Source organism: Globicephala melas, chromosome 3 (assembly GCF_963455315.2).
Source record: "Globicephala melas chromosome 3, mGloMel1.2, whole genome shotgun sequence".
NCBI lineage: Eukaryota > Metazoa > Chordata > Mammalia > Artiodactyla > Delphinidae > Globicephala > Globicephala melas.
In genome coordinates, this window is record NC_083316.1 from 157,271,272 (window position 1) to 157,289,342 (window position 18,071).

At 41.6% G+C, this 18,071-nt stretch overlaps 2 protein-coding genes across 5 annotated transcripts in view; both read left to right on the forward strand.

Annotated features, from left to right (window-relative positions):
- Nucleotides 1-306: 306 nt before the first annotated feature.
- MGAT1 (alpha-1,3-mannosyl-glycoprotein 2-beta-N-acetylglucosaminyltransferase) overlaps nt 307-18,071 on the forward strand; it is a 75,637-nt gene continuing 57,872 nt past the window's right edge. The window contains exon 1 of one of the 2 annotated variants that reach the window (XM_060296796.1): nt 307-392. The gene's annotated coding sequence lies outside the window, so the exon portion shown is untranslated. Of the gene's footprint in view, nt 393-10,609; nt 10,710-18,071 lie in introns of those variants that run through there. The other variant, XM_060296797.2, reaches the window with a different exon arrangement.
- ZFP62 (ZFP62 zinc finger protein) lies at nt 327-15,024 on the forward strand. Of its 3 annotated transcripts, none has more exons than XM_030880335.2 (2): nt 327-392; nt 10,582-15,024. In XM_030880335.2, coding segments are annotated over exons 1-2 (2,718 nt in total). In that variant the 5' UTR covers nt 327-391; the 3' UTR covers nt 13,299-15,024. The 3 variants fall into 3 exon arrangements, with proteins under 3 accessions (XP_030736195.1, XP_060152771.1, XP_030736193.1); XM_060296788.1 differs by having other exon boundaries at nt 365-396; XM_030880333.3 differs by lacking the exon at nt 327-392 and adding an exon at nt 4,158-5,319.

The following is an 18,071-nucleotide window of genomic DNA, read 5'->3' on the forward strand; positions in this document are numbered from 1 at the left end:
GTCGCCCACGCAGCCTCACTTTGTAACAAGTTACGTTCAAATACAGAGGTTATCAGGTGTTTATTCTACCGAGCCACTTATTTGCTTTATTGTCTGCCCCACCCCAGAACGTAAAGTCCTTGAAAACTGGAACTTCGTCAGTTCGCCCCCTGCTCGCGCCACAACGAGCACTGAATTTATCTTAATAGTAAAGGAACAATACTCTCTCTGCGACCACTCAGTCGTAGAGCGCCTCGGGTCACGTGCCCGAAACGGGAACTATCATCGAGTCAGTCCTCCAGCCTCCCAGAGAGGACTCGGAAGTGCCCCAGAGCCGGCGTGAGTTATTCCGGCCGGGCCGTCAGCGCTTTTGTCCCGCCGGCGGCCGGGCTCCCGCGGTGCCCCCACAGCCAGTACGTGAGTCCGAGGCCGCCCGGGCTCCCGCCCCCGGCCCTAGCCTGCCACGCCCTTCCCTTCTTGGCAGGGTGCTAGCTACCCCTCGGGTCTCGGGCGGGATCCGGGAGGAAGCGCGCCCCCTCCCCACACATACATCAGGAAGCGCGTTCGGGGAAGTGGAGGGGAGGGAAGATTTCGGGCCGGCTGAGGGGTTTAGGGCTCGCCCCTGGAATATAATGGGCTCCCTGCATGCCCCACCTCCGGGCGGGTCCGAGGGGGTCAGGGCCGGGTTGGGGCTACCCGGTGCGTGCAGAAGGGCTGGGGCCCCGCACCCGTGTTTTTCAACTCTTCGCTGCTGTTTCGGGCGGGAAGGGAACACTGAAAATTAGTGCTTTAAAATAAGCCCCCGTGGCAGTTCAGTTTGGCCTTGGGATTTGAGAGTGAATACAAGCGTTGGAGGGACCCCCCCCCCCGCTTTATTTTTCTTTGATGGGGCAGTGATGTTGAGAGACTCTTACCGCAGGTGTGGATCGAGCCGCTGGGAGGCGCTTCTCGGCCTTCGCCCTAGGGGAGCTCACCTGTTTTACTGACAGGGGATCAGGCTGCCTGTAGCTGCCTCTCACAAGATGAGAAGGAATTGACTAGGTCCCAGGGAGAAGAAGGTCGAGGAGGCTCCTAGACCTGGGGACAGCCTGTGGGAGCCCAGGCGTGGGGATGTGAATTAGGAATGGGGAATGCCGGGGCTGGGTGTGCTGCTCTAAGACTTTTGGACTAGGAGGCCACCAGGAGTGTTTTCTTTTTGAAAACACGAGGATTTTTTCTTAAATAAGTTTTTGACTATGTAATGTATTCATATGGTTCAGATATTAAATATATGACAAGATGTCAGTGAAAAGGTTTTCTTCTGCCCAGCCGTCTGCCTAGGCCCAACCCCAGTAGATAACCAACCATACTTGTTAGGTTATTTGAGTGTATCTTCCCACAGTTTCTTTATGCAAACACTGGCAGATCTGAATGTAGTTAGTTCCTCCTTTTTTTACACAGGTGGTAAGGTACTGTTCAGAGTTCTGCCCCTTCTTTTGGTAAATCTATGTTAGAGGTCATCAGAACACAAAGAGCTTTTTTTTTTTTTAATACATTGCTGTGGTATTGGACCGGACATTGTTTGGATGTTTTGGATGTCCTGTAATTTTTTAGATCTATTCAGGCCATTTGCGTTGTTTCCAGTTTCTTTGTTACATCAAACAATGGCACACCCAGGGACATTGTACCAGGGCTTATCTGAGCAAGGGTTTTTAAAGAAGGGATTAATAATGATAAAAAACTTTTGTTTTACATTAACTCTGCCATTTATTGGTAGATTGTTAAATATGTCAATACATTATTATAATAAGTCATGTAGAGTGTTTAAGGAACAAATTAAACCAAGTAACTTTTCTCTCCAGAGACTTGTGTTTATGATACTTAGCCTTACAGTAGCCTAATCAACCATCTATTAATGACTGTCTTCAAGCCAGTCTTTGCCCCTTTAGCTTCAGAAAATCTCCTTTGCTTACCTTATTCCTTAGGATGACTAGAAATCTCTTCTCCCCTACCAAGTTTGAGAGTGCTCTATTTCATTTTTTACTTTAAGGAAAAATCACCTTTAATCATAAGGATTAAGCAGTAGAACCAACTTATGTTAACCAATTACAATTCTGATACTCGTAAACTTAATGCAATAACTAAATCACAAATCGTACTCTCTGTCCATCTGCGTATCACTTTTCTCACTCCTTAGTCTCATCTTTCATTTGTCCCATCCTCCCACTTCTGTCTTCTGAGTTGGTAAGCATTTTGCCCTCACATTCCCTCTTATTTTCTCTTTTTCTTTCTCTGGTCACCTCCAAGTCCAGTATAATATCCAAGAACTTAAGACACATAATTCAGATGGTAGATTGATTTATGGAATATGGTTGGTACTCTGAAAATCCACGGTAGCTGCAGGTGTTGCACCTGTTGCTTATTGAAGTGTGTTGTTAAGGGAGGAATTTTCAACCAGAGTGAGCCACAGTTCCTCTCTTGTGAGTCTACTCTTGAGAAGTGGCTCCTGACTCTCCTGGGCAGGGATAGTAAGAGTTACAGACAGATTCTTACTATCTGCATGTTCTTTTCTAGGCATTGGTGGTAGAATGTGAACAGCATGAAGCACACATTTGCCTGGAGGTGTGGGTCATGTGTAATTTGGAAGAAGTGGATGGCTTTCTGTGGCTGAAACTTTTAACTGATGTAACTAGGTTATTGGGATGTAACCAGCTCTCTCTCTGTTGAAAACTGATTAGAGAGGAGTTCCCCATCATCAGCTTTGAGAACTTTTAAGAAATTAAACCTGTCTGTCCCTCTGTCTATGCAGGAGTTGTGCTTTTGGAGCGATTCCTTTCTTGTGTCATAGGGGACACATGAGCTAGCCACCACATCAGTCTTGATTGGATTATAATAACCTCCTTCTAGACTGCAGGACTCAGTTCCCCCCCCACCCCCCGCTCCCAATCCATTCTCCCATTGCAACTAGTATGAGTGATCTGTATTTCTTTTAATTTTATATTATGAAGAAATGTAAACATAACTGGAAAGTAGAATAGTACAGTGAACTCCATACATCCATCACTCAGATTCAACAGTTATTAGGATTTGGCTACATTTGTTTCCCTTTTCCCTTTTTCATTTTTCTTTGTTGAAGTATTTTAAAGGAAATTCCAGACATCATGCCATATTATCCTAGCATACTTTAGTCTTAAAAAAAAAAAAAGATAATGGCCACAATGCCATTATCTCACACCATCCTAAATTAATTCTGATTCCTTGATTTTATCTAACAGGAATTGGTAGACTTCTGGGTCTGTGGTCTGTTTTTGTATGGCCTGCAAGCTGAGAATGGTTTTTACATTTTTAAAGGGATGTTAAAAAGCAAAGCAAAGAGAAAAAAAGGAAAAGAAAAACAAGTAATAGAGTTGTATGTGGCCAACAAAACCTAAAATGTTTTCTGTCTGGCCCTTTACTAACTCCTGATTTGATCGAATAAGTGATCTTTCAAAATGCATATCCGAGTTTGTCCCTCTTTGTCTAAAACCCCTCGGGATCAAGTCTGGACTCCTCAGTATGATGGGCAGAGCCTGGTGCAGCCCTTCTTTTTGCCCACTTATCCAGCTGTGCCTGCCATCTTCTGTTCCAGTTGTCCAGAGGGTGGTGGACACCAGCCCCTTTGCACCTGCTCTTCCCTCTGTTAGAACTATTCCTCTCTTCTTGAAGCTCTTCCTAGTTCTTTGAAGCAGAGTCTATCCCTACCCCTTCTTCCCTCATCCATGACTAGTGTCTGCCATTTTTATCGTGTTGGTTGTTTTCCTGCCAGACTCTCATACTAGTTTGCAAGTCCTTATTGGCCAGGACTTGTTTTATGCATCTCTGTGTCCCTAGGACTAGCCCAGTGGCTGCAGAGAAAAGTAGGATATGGATCATTATATAAGTTTGCTGGGCAACACTCAGTCGCAGAGATAACTGAGATACTAGAGTGTATCTTCAGTAATGTTTGTAAGGATAACTTAATATTTTGTTATTCTCTTGACTGTCTTTACAATTTAGCGCTGTCTTAGTCCTTGTGGGCTGCTATAACAAAATACCGCAGACTAAGTGGCTTATAAACAAATTTATTTTACATAGTTCTGGATGCTGGGAAGTCCAAGACCAAGGCCCCAAGGGGTGTCTGTGGTATCTCTTTTCTAAGAACACTAATCCCATTCATGAAGGCTCCACTCTTCATAACCTAAGCATCTCCCACAGACTTCCCACTTCTAATACCATCATTATGTTTTAGTGCTTTTCTGCCTGTGTGTTTGACTGAACTTTTCTTAGTCTTAGTATTGATTAATATGAATTTCATTGCAAGCCATCTGTTTTCAATGGAGCTACACATTTATATTGCTCTGTTTTGATTTGTGGTTAAGGGGATTGGATGAACTACAATCAGATGATGGGAAACTCTGCTTCCACCCAAACAGAGGAGGTTAAGCAGGGCTAGAACAGGGAGACTCCTGGAGTCTGCCTAGGTTAGAGAGGTAAACAGTGAAGTATTTGTGATTTCATGTAGACCCGGCCAGTCAGCAGCCAATCAAACAAGGAATCCGAGAGGACATGAAGGGAACTGAGAATTAGCCTGTCAGAGAGAGGGGAAAGGGTCCATCTGGCTCAAGCATTAGTAAGTGTGGTGTCAGCAAGGGGTGAATTAGCATGGCCCCTTTGGTGTTTAGCAAGTCACTCCAGCTGGCCAGATGCAGAAGGCTTCAAGCACACTAGGTAGCCTGGGAACACCCACTGGGGAGTGTTCACGTGTGCATTTTACAAAATTCTTGACAGTTATTGGAAGAGAATTGGAAAGGGATAAGAATGAAGGTAGGGAGACTATGGCAGGAGTTCAGAAGGGAATTTAGGAGGGCTTAAACTAAGGCCCTAGCAGTGGAAATGGAGTGGGGGGTGGCGGCATGAGAACTGTGTAGGCAGTGGAATCAGCTGGTCTTAAGCGGTCTTTTGGATGTGGAGTGGTGAGGGAAAGAGAAGTGCCCGAGACAGGTGGATATGAGGCTCTATAATTGAAGAGAGGAGTGTGGGCCAGAGATGAGGTTCTACAAGACAGCTTGTAGGAGCCACGCATATATATGGGACTGCCCAGGGAGAGCATGTAGAGTCACAAGAGGAGAGGTTCAAGACGGGACAGGGAGCCAGGAACATCCAAGGGCTAGCAGGCGGGGGAGTCAGCACCTGGCCCTGAAGAAGCTAATGCAGCATGGTCTGAGTGGAAGAATTCAGATTAAATAGATGAGGCATGAGGGGAGACGGGACGTGAAGACCACTTTTCCAGGACACAACTGTGAACAGGAGACAGGATGGCGAAAGCAGTACCTGGAGGGGAAGGTATAGTTGAGAGAATTTTAAATTTACATTTTGACATTTTTAAACTTTTTATTTGGAAATAATTTCAAATATGTAGAAAAATTTTAAGGGTAAGAATAGTGAAAAAAATACCCTTTACTCATTTACCTGTGGTTAACATTCTACTTCATTTTGTCTTCTCTCTCTTGCTCTTTCATGCATATCTATCCATCTATCTATTTTTTTCCTAAACCATTTGAGGGTAACTTACATACATCATGCATGGCCCTTTATCCCTAAACACTTCAGTGTATATTTATAGGGATATTCTCTTGCATAACTACAGTATAATTGTCAACTTGAATAAATTTAAATTTGATATTACTTTTGCCTAACTTATCATACATACTCCAGTTCCATCAGTTGGCACGATTTTTTTTTTTTTTTTGGCTGTATGCGGGCCTCTCACTGTTGTGGCCTCTCCCGTTGCGGAGCACAGGCTCCGGACGCGCAGGCCCAGCGGCCATGGCTCACGGGCCCAGCCGCTCCGCGGCATGTGGGATCTTCCCGGACCGGGGCACGAACCCGTGTCCCCTGCATTGGCAGGCGGACTCTCAACCACTGCACCACCAGGGAAGCCCTGCACGATTATTTTTCATAAAGCTTGTCCCTTCACTGCATATCCAGGTGAGGTCAGGTATTGAATTTGTGGTCAAATCTCTGCAGGCTTCTTTCATATGGAACATTTCTATAGCCTTTCTTTGTCTTTTATGAAAATGACATTTTTGAAGAATACAGATAGTTTTTAGTAGAATGTTCTTTATTTTAGATTTATCTGATCTACCTGATGTTTCCCTGTTTCATTTCAGGTAATGCATTCTTATAGGTGATGTGTCCTTCTCAGGGCATCACTTCTGGAAGCACATGATGTTTATCTGCCCCCACTGACAATATTAACTTAAGACCCCTAGCCAAGACTCTCCACTGTGTAATTACTATTTTACCCCTTGCGGTCTATGGGAGAATATTCTAAGACCATGCATATATCCTGCTCCTTGTCAGAATTTCTCCCTAGATTTAGAATCCATTGATAATTCTCCCCTGATCCAGTCTTTACCTTGATAGTTGCAGAATGCTGAGTTTTTTCTTGCAGCTCTACTACTGCCTCCACATTTACCAACGGGCCCTGGCATTCTGCTGTCAGCAAGAGGCCTCCCTTTCTCCCCTGTTTGTGCCTGTGTGTACTCAAGAAATCCTATTTTCAATGGCTTACAATTCTTTACATAATTATTATGGAGCCTAAATTCGATGTTGAAGCTGGATCTTGTGCCCACATTTTTGTTTTGTTTTAAGCATCTCCTTATTTGCTGGCCTAACAGGATGTCTCAGCTCCTTTTGTACCTATCCTGCCCCCAGCCTGGAATCCTCCTGCTTCCTTTTACTAGGTTGTGGTAGTAGAGACACAGAACAAGGTGCTAGATGTGTGCTGGTTAACTCAGGTATTTTTGCTTCTTAGCTGTCAGCAGACAGAGCTAGAGAATATATATACATTTACACCTGTATACATACAAATTTAAATACATGTGAATATACATTTATATGATGTGCACATTTATATATAATTTAGAAATCATGAGTTCACACCAGTACCTCCAATTTGTCCACAAAGGGTTCTTTCTTATCTTCTCCTGTTCCATATTTTTATATTCCTTCTTCCTCCAGGAGGGCCCTGGCTCTCAACTAAATCAACACATTTACTCAGTCTCATAATAGATCTAAAATTGTTTCTGAATTGTTTTGCCCATTCCACTACAGAAAGCAAACCTGCTAAAAAGGATTGTTTGCAGCTCTTCCCCACTTCCCCCTCCAGCCTTCCCAAGACTGAGAGTATATAGTATAGTCACATACTATGTACCCAAGTGACATGGGTTAGTTCTTTGTTTCTTTTTTGTTTCCTTCTTGTTATGGTATTCATGTGAAACACAAATGAGTTAATTTGTTTCTGTTCAGTTTCTGGTTTCACTTTCCCGTTGTCCAGTTTTGTCACTGATTTAATTTTATTCTTTGAGTCTGCAGAACATGATCATGCTTCCGTGGGTAAAGACTATACAAAAAGCTGTACTCGAGCATCTCTCTCCCCTCTCCCTTCTGTTCTGTTCCCCCACCCTACCCCTTATAGGTAACAGGCTTCACTGTTCTGTGGATTCTCACATTACTGAAAAGATAAGCAGCTGTATGCTTGTTTTTTTTATTTTCTTACGTAGAATGTAGCATATATGCTTTTCTTCACTTTACAACCTATCATGGAAATTGCTTCCTATCAATTTATGGAAATGTTCCTCATTCTTTTTAGTTCTCCAGTGTGTATATGTGCTATTGTAGTTTATTTAACCAGTCTTCTGTGCTTGGACATGTAGGTAGTTTTCCAAATTTTGTAATTAAAAATAAGGCTACGATGAATAACTTTGTGCATATATACTTTTGTATTGTTGGAAGTGTATCTTTGGTTTGAATTCCTAGATGGGATTTCTCGATTAGAGAATAATGCATACATAGTTGTGTAGATATTGGCAAATTTCCTTCAACAGGGGTTATGCCAGTTTGCATTCCCAGTAATGGATGAGAATGCCTGTTTCCCCACAGCCTCACCCACAGAGCATATTGTTAAGTTTTTGAATATTTGCCAATCTGATAGATGAGAAAGGGGATCTTTATATAGTTCTTATTTGCATTTCTCTTATTACGAGTGAAATTGAAAACATGTTTAAGGGCCATTTTAGTTTTTCTTTTTGTGAATTGTCTTCATGTCTTTTGCCCATTTTTCTGTAGGATTTTTAGACTCTTTTTCTTCAACTTTTAAAAATTCTTAGTATATTAGAGATATTATCACTTATATAAGCACTTATATATGATGTATCTTGCAAATATTTTCTTCCACCTTGTCATTTATTTGTTGATTTTGCTTATGGTATTTTTGCCATGCAATTTTACTTTTATTTCTACATAGTCCAGTTTATTAATGTTTTCATTTATTGCATCTGGGTCATAGAAAACTTTCTCTATACTTAGGTTATGGAGGCATTCACCCATGTTTTCTTCTAGCATTTGTATAGTGTTTTTAATATTTAGAGATCTGCTACGTTTGGAGTTTATTCCTGTGAATGGTGTAAAGAATAGATCTAGTTTTATTTTTTTCCAAATGGCTTTATACTTGTTCCAACACTATTAAAAAGACCGTTTTTGCCTCAATAATTTGATATACCATCTTTATCATATACTTGATTTCTTTGTGTAATTGGGATTATTCTGAATTTTAATTCTATTCTGTTTATTTATATACCAATACCACACTGTTTTAGTTGTAACAGCCTTTTGGCATATTTAGATATCTAGTATGGTTAGTTCTCCTCCCTTGTAGCTCTTCCTTTTCTTTTTTCCCCCTGACAAATTTTGTGGGTTTCCCTGGCAGTTTTAGGGGATTAGTTTTATGGCTGTAGAAACTTGAACGTCTTTCTCTTTTCAGGGCTGAGGGTGAGTAGAGGTGGAGGGGCCAAGGCCAAAGGGAATGGATGGAGCAGGGTCTCTGATGTGATGGGAGCAGGATTCAGATGAACGGTGTGTTGCTGTTGATGGTCTGGAATTCCACTGCCCACCCAGTAGCACTCACATTTTAAATGGTATGGACTGTTCTGCCCAAGGAAGTAAAGAAAGGGAGCAAGGAACTAGGTCATGCCAGCATTTCTCAGTGACTTCTAATGATCTCTTACCTAATATTACTTAATAGTCATTTTGTGAAGCTTTCTCAGATGAACCACCTTTTTAAAATGTCTACTGAGTGATTCTTTGTTTTATCTTCCTGGTGATATTCTGGGTTCCTAGCTCCTCCTGTTCTGTAAATTTAAATTCAGAGTCCATCATTCCAATCCCATAAGCATAAGTTCGATCATGAGTGTGATTCTTTATATGTGTCTACTCCAGAGTATATATCTTACTTTTAGTGCCCTTGTTTTCTCGTCACATGTTCACATATAGTTTCTAAGTAGAACTACAGAGTACCAACGAAGAGGGTCTGATACCCAGGGTAAGAGGGGAAGTCTGAATTTTAACTAAGTCTAATCACAAATGTCTAAATGTCTAAGGTTGGGGAACAACTAGTTTAGAACTGTTTGTTTTGTTCTCAAGAGTCAGTCTTTTAGCAGGTGGATGCTGACGGAGTTCCAGCTGTGTGTAGAGTGCCTTCAGGGGAACAGAGAGTCACTGCCTGGGCCCTAAAATCTGCTTTGAGAAGGGGTTTACCTTTCCTGAGTCCTGTGGATTATCCTCAGGTTGTAGCCCTGATCCAGTAACCTGACCTTGATTAAATAATAAAGTAGATGGTATAGCATATAGAACTACCCAAGTCACTGGCATTGTTCTCCATACCTTATATATGTTATTTAATGTAATACTCACAACAGTTCTGTTGCCCTCATTTTACAGATGAGGAAACTGTGGCATAAAGAGGTTAAATAACTTTCTTGAGGTCATACAGCTAGGTATTTGAACTTAGGCAGTATTATTATCCTTTGCTTGATGGTTTGTGTTTTAGCTTCTGATCTTTGATATGCTCTGACTGCAGTTAGCCAGTTCATAAAGTAGGAGTGAAAGCCTCTGCCTGGCAAGCCAGAGTGTGTTCTTCCATATAGAGTTCCTCCCTGACTAACCGCTCTCCAGGGTCAGTGTTTTCCTTGGAAGGGAAATCTAGGCGGGCCACACCAACGACAGGCAACAGCAGCTTGTTTTCTTTCTCAAGTCTGATGTGACTGTCCTCATGATTTCATAACCAATTCCCCAATACCTCTACTCATGTACTGATTTCTCCTTTAGTTTTGCTTGCCTGCCCTCTGCTGATTATGTCTTCTTAGCTTTTGTTTTATTACTCTTTCAGTCTCCTATTTTTCAGAAATTACTTCTACCCACTGTTTGTTTTTCCAAGACTAGGTGGCATTTTTCAGAAATTGATCAATGTTGCCTTTGGTTCTGTGCGTCATTCCAACCCGTTTCAACTTGCCCTCATGCTAAGCTGTTATGCAAGAATAGAAAAGCTCTCTGTTCCATTGACAATCCAGGGCTCTAGCATTTTAGCATTAGCTCCACAGGGACAGAAATTTTGGCATGTCCACCACTGTATCCTCAGCAGTTAAAAATGGTACCTATCACACAGCATGTAGTCAATAAACAATTGTTGAGTGAATGAGTGAATTTGGATGTAATTCCTTCAGTTTCTTCTAAAGTGAAGGTATCATTTTCATTTTCTTGGTTTAGTGTCACATTTGAAGACGAGGGGCACTGAGGATGAGGAATCAACTGAAAAGTGTGAAAATATTGGAAATGCAGAATCTGTGTGGCCAAAAATGGAAGGTCTTCACAAGGATCATATGCAGGAATCTAAGGTTGGTGAAACTTGTGATTGGGATAGCAAGGTAGAGAATCAGATGGAAAAGCCTGAGGGAAAAAGAATGAAGGAAGACAAAAGTGGCATCAGGGAAAAGATTGGCAAAACCAAGAATACAGCAAATATAAAGACAGAACAGGAAGATGAGGCATCTGAGAAAAGCTTACATCTGAGCTCAAAACATGTTACACACCAACCTGTCTGTATAGAACAGAAAAGCAGTGAACAAGGCAAATGTGTGGAGAGCATTAATGGAAACTCTCATCCCATTCTACAGCAGAAAACCAGTGCTGTTAAGAAATCACATAAATGTGATGACTGTGGGAAATCCTTCAAATATAATTCTCGACTTGTTCAACATAAAATTATGCACACTGGTGAAAAACGCTATGAGTGTGATGACTGTGGGGGGACTTTCCGGAGCAGCTCGAGCCTTCGAGTCCACAAGCGGATCCATACTGGGGAGAAGCCGTACAAGTGTGAGGAATGTGGGAAAGCCTACATGTCCTACTCCAGCCTTATAAACCACAAAAGCACCCATTCTGGGGAAAAGAACTGTAAGTGTGATGAGTGTGGAAAATCCTTCAATTATAGCTCTGTTTTGGACCAGCATAAAAGGATCCACACTGGGGAGAAGCCCTATGAATGTGGTGAGTGTGGGAAGGCCTTCAGGAACAGCTCTGGTCTCAGAGTCCACAAAAGGATCCACACAGGTGAGAAGCCCTATGAATGTGACATCTGTGGGAAAACCTTCAGTAATAGCTCTGGCCTTAGAGTCCACAAAAGGATTCACACAGGGGAGAAGCCCTATGAATGTGATGAGTGTGGGAAGGCCTTCATTACTTGCAGAACACTTCTAAATCATAAAAGCATCCACTTTGGAGATAAACCTTATAAATGTGATGAGTGTGAGAAATCGTTTAATTATAGCTCTCTCCTCATTCAGCATAAAGTCATCCACACTGGAGAGAAACCTTATGAATGTGATGAATGTGGAAAGGCCTTCAGGAACAGCTCAGGCCTTATAGTGCATAAAAGGATCCACACAGGAGAGAAACCGTACAAATGTGATGTCTGTGGCAAAGCATTCAGCTATAGCTCAGGCCTTGCAGTCCATAAAAGCATTCACCCTGGGAAGAAAGCCCATGAATGTAAGGAGTGTGGAAAATCATTCAGTTATAACTCACTTCTTCTTCAGCATAAAACGATTCACACTGGAGAGAGACCTTATGTATGTGACGTGTGTGGAAAAACTTTCAGAAACAATTCAGGACTCAAAGTCCACAGGCGGCTTCATACTGGGGAAAAACCATATAAGTGTGATGTGTGTGGAAAAGCCTATATCTCACGCTCTAGCCTTAAAAACCACAAAGGAATCCATCTTGGGGAGAAGCCCTATAAATGTAGTTATTGTGAGAAATCCTTCAATTACAGCTCTGCCCTTGAACAGCATAAAAGGATTCATACAAGGGAGAAACCCTTTGGGTGTGATGAGTGTGGAAAAGCCTTCAGAAATAATTCAGGCCTTAAAGTACATAAACGAATCCACACTGGGGAGAGACCTTACAAATGTGAAGAATGTGGGAAAGCCTACATCTCACTCTCAAGCCTTATAAATCATAAAAGTGTACACCCTGGGGAAAAGCCCTATAAGTGTGATGAGTGTGAAAAAGCCTTCATCACATACCGAACCCTTATAAATCACAAAAAAATTCATCTTGGGGAGAAGCCCTACAAATGCGATGTGTGTGAGAAATCTTTTAATTACACCTCACTCCTTTCTCAACACAGAAGGGTCCACACTAGAGAGAAACCTTATGAATGTGACAGGTGTGAGAAGGTCTTCAGAAACAACTCAAGCCTTAAAGTGCATAAAAGAATCCATACTGGTGAGAAGCCCTATGAATGTGACGTGTGTGGAAAAGCGTACATCTCACACTCAAGCCTTATTAACCATAAAAGTACCCACCCTGGCAAGACACCCTACACGTGTGATGAATGTGGAAAAGCTTTTTTCTCAAGCAGAACTCTTATAAGCCATAAAAGGGTCCATCTTGGGGAGAAACCCTTCAAATGTGTTGAGTGTGGGAAATCTTTTAGTTACAGCTCTCTCCTTTCTCAACACAAAAGGATCCATACAGGGGAAAAACCCTATGTGTGCGATAGGTGTGGGAAGGCATTCAGGAACAGCTCAGGCCTCACAGTGCATAGAAGGATCCACACAGGTGAGAAACCCTATAGATGTGATGAGTGTGGGAAGGCATACATCTCACACTCAAGTCTTATCAACCATAAAGGTGTCCATAGTGGGCAGCAGCCGTATAATTGTGAGTGTGGGAAATCCTTCAATTACAGATCAGTCCTTGACCAACACAAAAGGATCCACACTGGAAAGAAGCCATACCAATGTAACGAGTGTGGGAAGGCTTTCAATATCAGATCGAATCTCACCAAGCATAAAAGAACCCATATTGGGGAGGAATCTTTAAATGTAACAAATATGGGAAGTCATAGTAGCACATCACAGAAGAGAACTCACGAGGGAGGGAATGCTCTGGATGGGACCAGGATGAGCATGTCTCTGTAGGAGGCAGAGCTTATCTAGTATTAGAGAACCCAAATGGAAGAAAAATCTTACAAGAGTGTCTGAGGTCCTTGTTCATGGCTTATAGTTTACATAGTATAAGTGAAACCATGAGTAATTTTTTTCTCTGTGATTTTCAATCATAGCCAGGAAGGAAGGTTCCAGTGTCAAAGTAGTTGAGCCCTTATGGAATATAAAATAGTTCGTACTGGGGATAAAACCTATCAAAGTTATGGAGTATGAGACAACCTTCAAAATAAGTAGATATTTCTGGACATAAAAAACACAAATGAGAAAAAGACTTCAATTAGAAGTCTCATAGTCACCATCAGAAAGTTCATATTTGGGTAAATTATGTGAATAGAAATGTAGGAAATTCAGGTGTAGCTTTGAATTCCAATTATCCATTGGTCAGTGGAAAAGATCCAAGAAGGACCTCCAGTAGGCAAATTCAGGGAGGGGCAGGCTTCAGGGAATATAAATTAATATCATAGTGGTCATGAAGAATAACTTTGATTTAACTGATTTGCGGGGAGTGATGACAACTTCTGAAATAAAATTTGGATTTCATTGTAGGAAGTGTAAAAAGTGTAGACGTATAAATCTAACAGGAGATAGAAGAGAGTCACTCATAAATAAATTCAAGTTGATTGGACTGTTGTAATGTTGTGCTATACATTATTGAATGGGTGAAACTTTAAAATTTTTCAAATGAACCCTCTCAATAAATGATGAATGTGTGATAAGTGAAAACCTCACACATTATGCTACAAATGAAGAGTTATACCATGGACAGAAATTCAGCACATTCAATAACTAATGGAACACATCTTCAACATGAATTTGTACCTTACACAAAAAGAATTGATTCAGGGATTCCTATGAATAGGAATGATGAGAAGGAGAGCATTTTATTGCAAGAGCTAAAAAGCTAAGTAGCTACCAGTAATGGAGGAATAGGAGGAAATTCATGCTTCTTAACAATCCTGTTAAATGTTTGATTGTGTTACTGTAAAGATTTCATGCACTGCGTGTGTGTATTGTCTGTTGTAAAATGTTGTGAATACTTTATTCAGGGCTCACTCTCGGCCATGAAGAGCCAGATAGTTGTGGCAAGGTAAGGTGAAACTCCAATAAAGGAATTCTTCAAAAGTAAACAGGCTGTTACATACTTTAGGTGGAGTATCATACAGAGAGACCCATTTGTTTGTCTTATCTTTGGGGGCTAAGTTATACCAGATCCAAACCAAGGAGTGCCCAGGGGACTCGTCTCACAGGGCTAGTAGCTCACATTTCATGAGAAATTAGATTGTGCCTCCACCAGGAGAAGTGCAAATTGGATTAATCCTCATACTGGGGCTGGATCATAACCCCTGGGAGTGGACAGGCTGTGTGAGTGAGGAGTCACAACAGAGAAACAGTTCTCTTGGGAACAGATAGAATTTAACAAAATATTGTTAACTATGTGTAAGACTGTTAACCCGAAGAGTGAAAAGCAAGTCTTCTGAGAATTAAGTAACCTGTCTGAGAATACTCCAGGTGGGGCTTATCAGTAGAGATGGAGTTGTAAGTCAGGTCTCTCTGGCTCCAAAATCCACTCTTTACAAGAGAATAGTCTCTGGACAGATAGTTTTCTGATTCTCTCTAGGATTCCTGTTTCCAAACATACAGTTTCCATACCTCTCTTTAGAAGTATTTCTTTCACTTTGCCTCCAAACAAGGTAAGTTTTGATGGAGGAGGGTGGAGGTGGGGGAGGGATAGTTGTAGAAAAGGGAGAGGGAAAGAGCATTTCTGCCACTCAATTCCACTTTGAAATGTCATGACCACACTTGCTCTTTGTCCTTCTCTACATGCAGCACTGGCAAACCTGACCCTATCCACAGACATGGATTAGTGTATTCAGCAAATATTGTTGAGGATCTGCTAGGCACATCCATTGTCCTAGGTACTAGGAAGCAGGAGTAGATAGAGGAGAGAGACCCACAGCAAAGCCACCCTAATGGATGCTGAACTAAACTGTGGGCTTTCCAAGGAAAGTGACTTCCACCTACTGGGAAGGGAGGCACCGATGACATCTGAGCAGGATGTTGAGTTGGGTCCTTTTAAGAGAAGAATGGGAAAAATAGGATGGCCTGATCAAAGGGAGCGTTGGAAATGCTCATGCATTGTCCAGAGTGGTCAGTCCCTGGTAGTTCTGGTGTACAGTGGGCAGAAAGGAAAGAGGCCATGGAGTATTGATTTCCAGTGGTCACTGAGCATCGACCAATCTTTTCATTGGCTGAATATAGGGCCAGCTCTAACTGTTTTAGATGATCAGGTTACTTAAGGTTTCCATGTGGCCAGGGCTGTTGGTGTGCCTGTGGCTTGAAGTCCCCAATCCCCTCACACACACACATCTACATGAGCTCCACCTGGACCTAATGTGTCACCTACTTTTGAAAGAGACACAGGTTAAATAACAAGGGAGAAGACAGCTACCACAGGAATGGGGATTCTGAGCACCCCAGCCCACTGAGCACCTCCTCGTGCTCATGTTCCTACTACAGCCTCCATTGACTTGGACACATGGAAAATGGGCCCACAGTCTACCTAGGGCCAGATATGTGCTTCTTGGACTGATCCCAGATGAGGAGGGGTCTTCAGGTCTCCAGCCACTCCAGGCAGACTGTGAAGAACAGATCCAGTGAGCTGGTGCAGCTGCATCTGTTCAAGGCCACCTCAGGACTTGAGCTGGTTTAGGGACCACCAGCCACCACCACCTCCCAGAGGATGTCTGACATGCAAGAAAAATAAAATTGCCAAGGTGTAGGTAAATTGAACACTGTGTTTTTTAAAATGCCATGTCTAATTCTCAAGGCTAAAAGATAAATAGAATTGGAATATTGGACAATAGTAGGTAAATTGGAAGCTGGGACATCTGTGTGAAAGCAGGCTAAAGTGCTTGTATTATTTAGGAGGAGGGTGAAGATGCTGTTTAACTCTAGATTTTATTGAGTTAAATATGGTAAAATGTCATGGGCAAGGACTAGAAGGATAGAAATAAAGCATATAAATCTAAAAATCTTGACTGGAAAATCTCAAAGTCTAGAAAAGAAAAAATGATGTTGAAAAGGTGAGACACTACTTTGTTTCTGGTGAAGGTAGTCTAGGTTCTTTGGATCAGTTTCCCACCTGTTTTTTAAAATGCAGGTGGTGTGCCCTCCCTTCCCCTTAAAAGAGCGTGGAGACTGAAAAGACTGCAGTTAAAACAGGTAGGGCTGTTTTAAGGTGGGATCTCGTCATCAGAGGTGAACACCAAAGCAGCTTAGACCGCAGACTTTGCTGATGATGCAGAGTTAGGCACCACTTCACCAGCCACAGAGAGTAAGAGAGAGAGGATGATAGGGCCAGGTTCACCCAAGGTGATGAATCTTATAGGTGACTCTTCTGAAGTTAAACTGGGTTCCCAGAGTACTACACCGTCAGGACAAAAACCCCAAATCTAGACCCATCCCCCTCCCCACCCCCAGGGTACTTTAGAGACTGACCTCGTTACCGAGCATAGCAATAGGATTGAAGAAAAAGAGAAAAGAGAACATCCTGACAATTTGTGGTCCCTGACCAGCCCTTACAACCCAGGTAAACACAACTTGAGCCCTGGCAGAAGCAAATAAAAGTTCCTCAGAAGAGGACTCCTTCAATTTAGACCTCAGGTAACGATTTTTCAGGGGAAATAGTCAGCAAGCAGTCAAAGATAATCAGGCATATAAGGAAAAAAGGTAGCACGGCTGGAAACCAGCAGAAAAACAGACCCACATAGACGTCACATTAGAATTATTGGGTGCGTTTGTGAAAACGACCACTTAAAATATTTAAAGATGTATTTGGCAACAGATTGTGAAACAGGAGGAATGAGAATTGGTGAGCTGAAAGATAGGTTTGAAGTAGTTATCCAGAATGCAGCATGGAGATGGAGAAATATGGGAAAACTCAGAAAGATGGAATGGTCTCACTAGGAAGTTTTAACATATATTTAACCACAGTCTTAGAAGGCAAAGACAGAAGAAAAGGGACAAAGGTAATTGGGCTGAGAATATTCCAGAACTGATGAAAAATAACAGGTCTATAGATTTAAAAGCTCAAAGAATACAAATTAGGATAAATTTACAAAGTCATATCTATGTGCATCATAGTGCAACTGCAGGAAATCAAAGAAAAAAATTAACAGCCGAAGATTTAAAAATTACCTTCAAAGGAACAGACTTCTCAACAGCAACAATGGAAGCCAAATGAGTGGAATGAAAATGTCAGTATAAAGGTAGAAAATAACTGTCAACCTAGAATTTTATACCTGGTGAAGATATCTGTTAGGAATGAGGAAAAATTAGCACATTTTAAGACAATTTGTTCCATTCATTCCCTGCTGACCCTCACTAAAGGAAATTTTAAAGAATGCACTTTAATATAGAAGGAAAGTGATCCCAGGTGGGGTTTTGAGATGCTAAAAGAAAGAACAAAATAGGTGAGCAAATGTAATAACATTTTATACCAAACAATAAAAACGCAGAGTTGTTAAGATAGGCTTAAAATACCAGACAAGACTGATAAATAAGAGAGAGTAAAAAGGATTGAGGTATTAGGGTGAAGGTTTTGGTTACTCTTGTGAATATTGTAAAATCTAGAGGAATCATAAAAATACAACATATAATTTCAATACTAGTAGAAAATTTTAAGCAAAAAGGTAAATTTAAAAAGAGGGGTGACACTACTGGGCATATACCCTGAGAAAACCATAA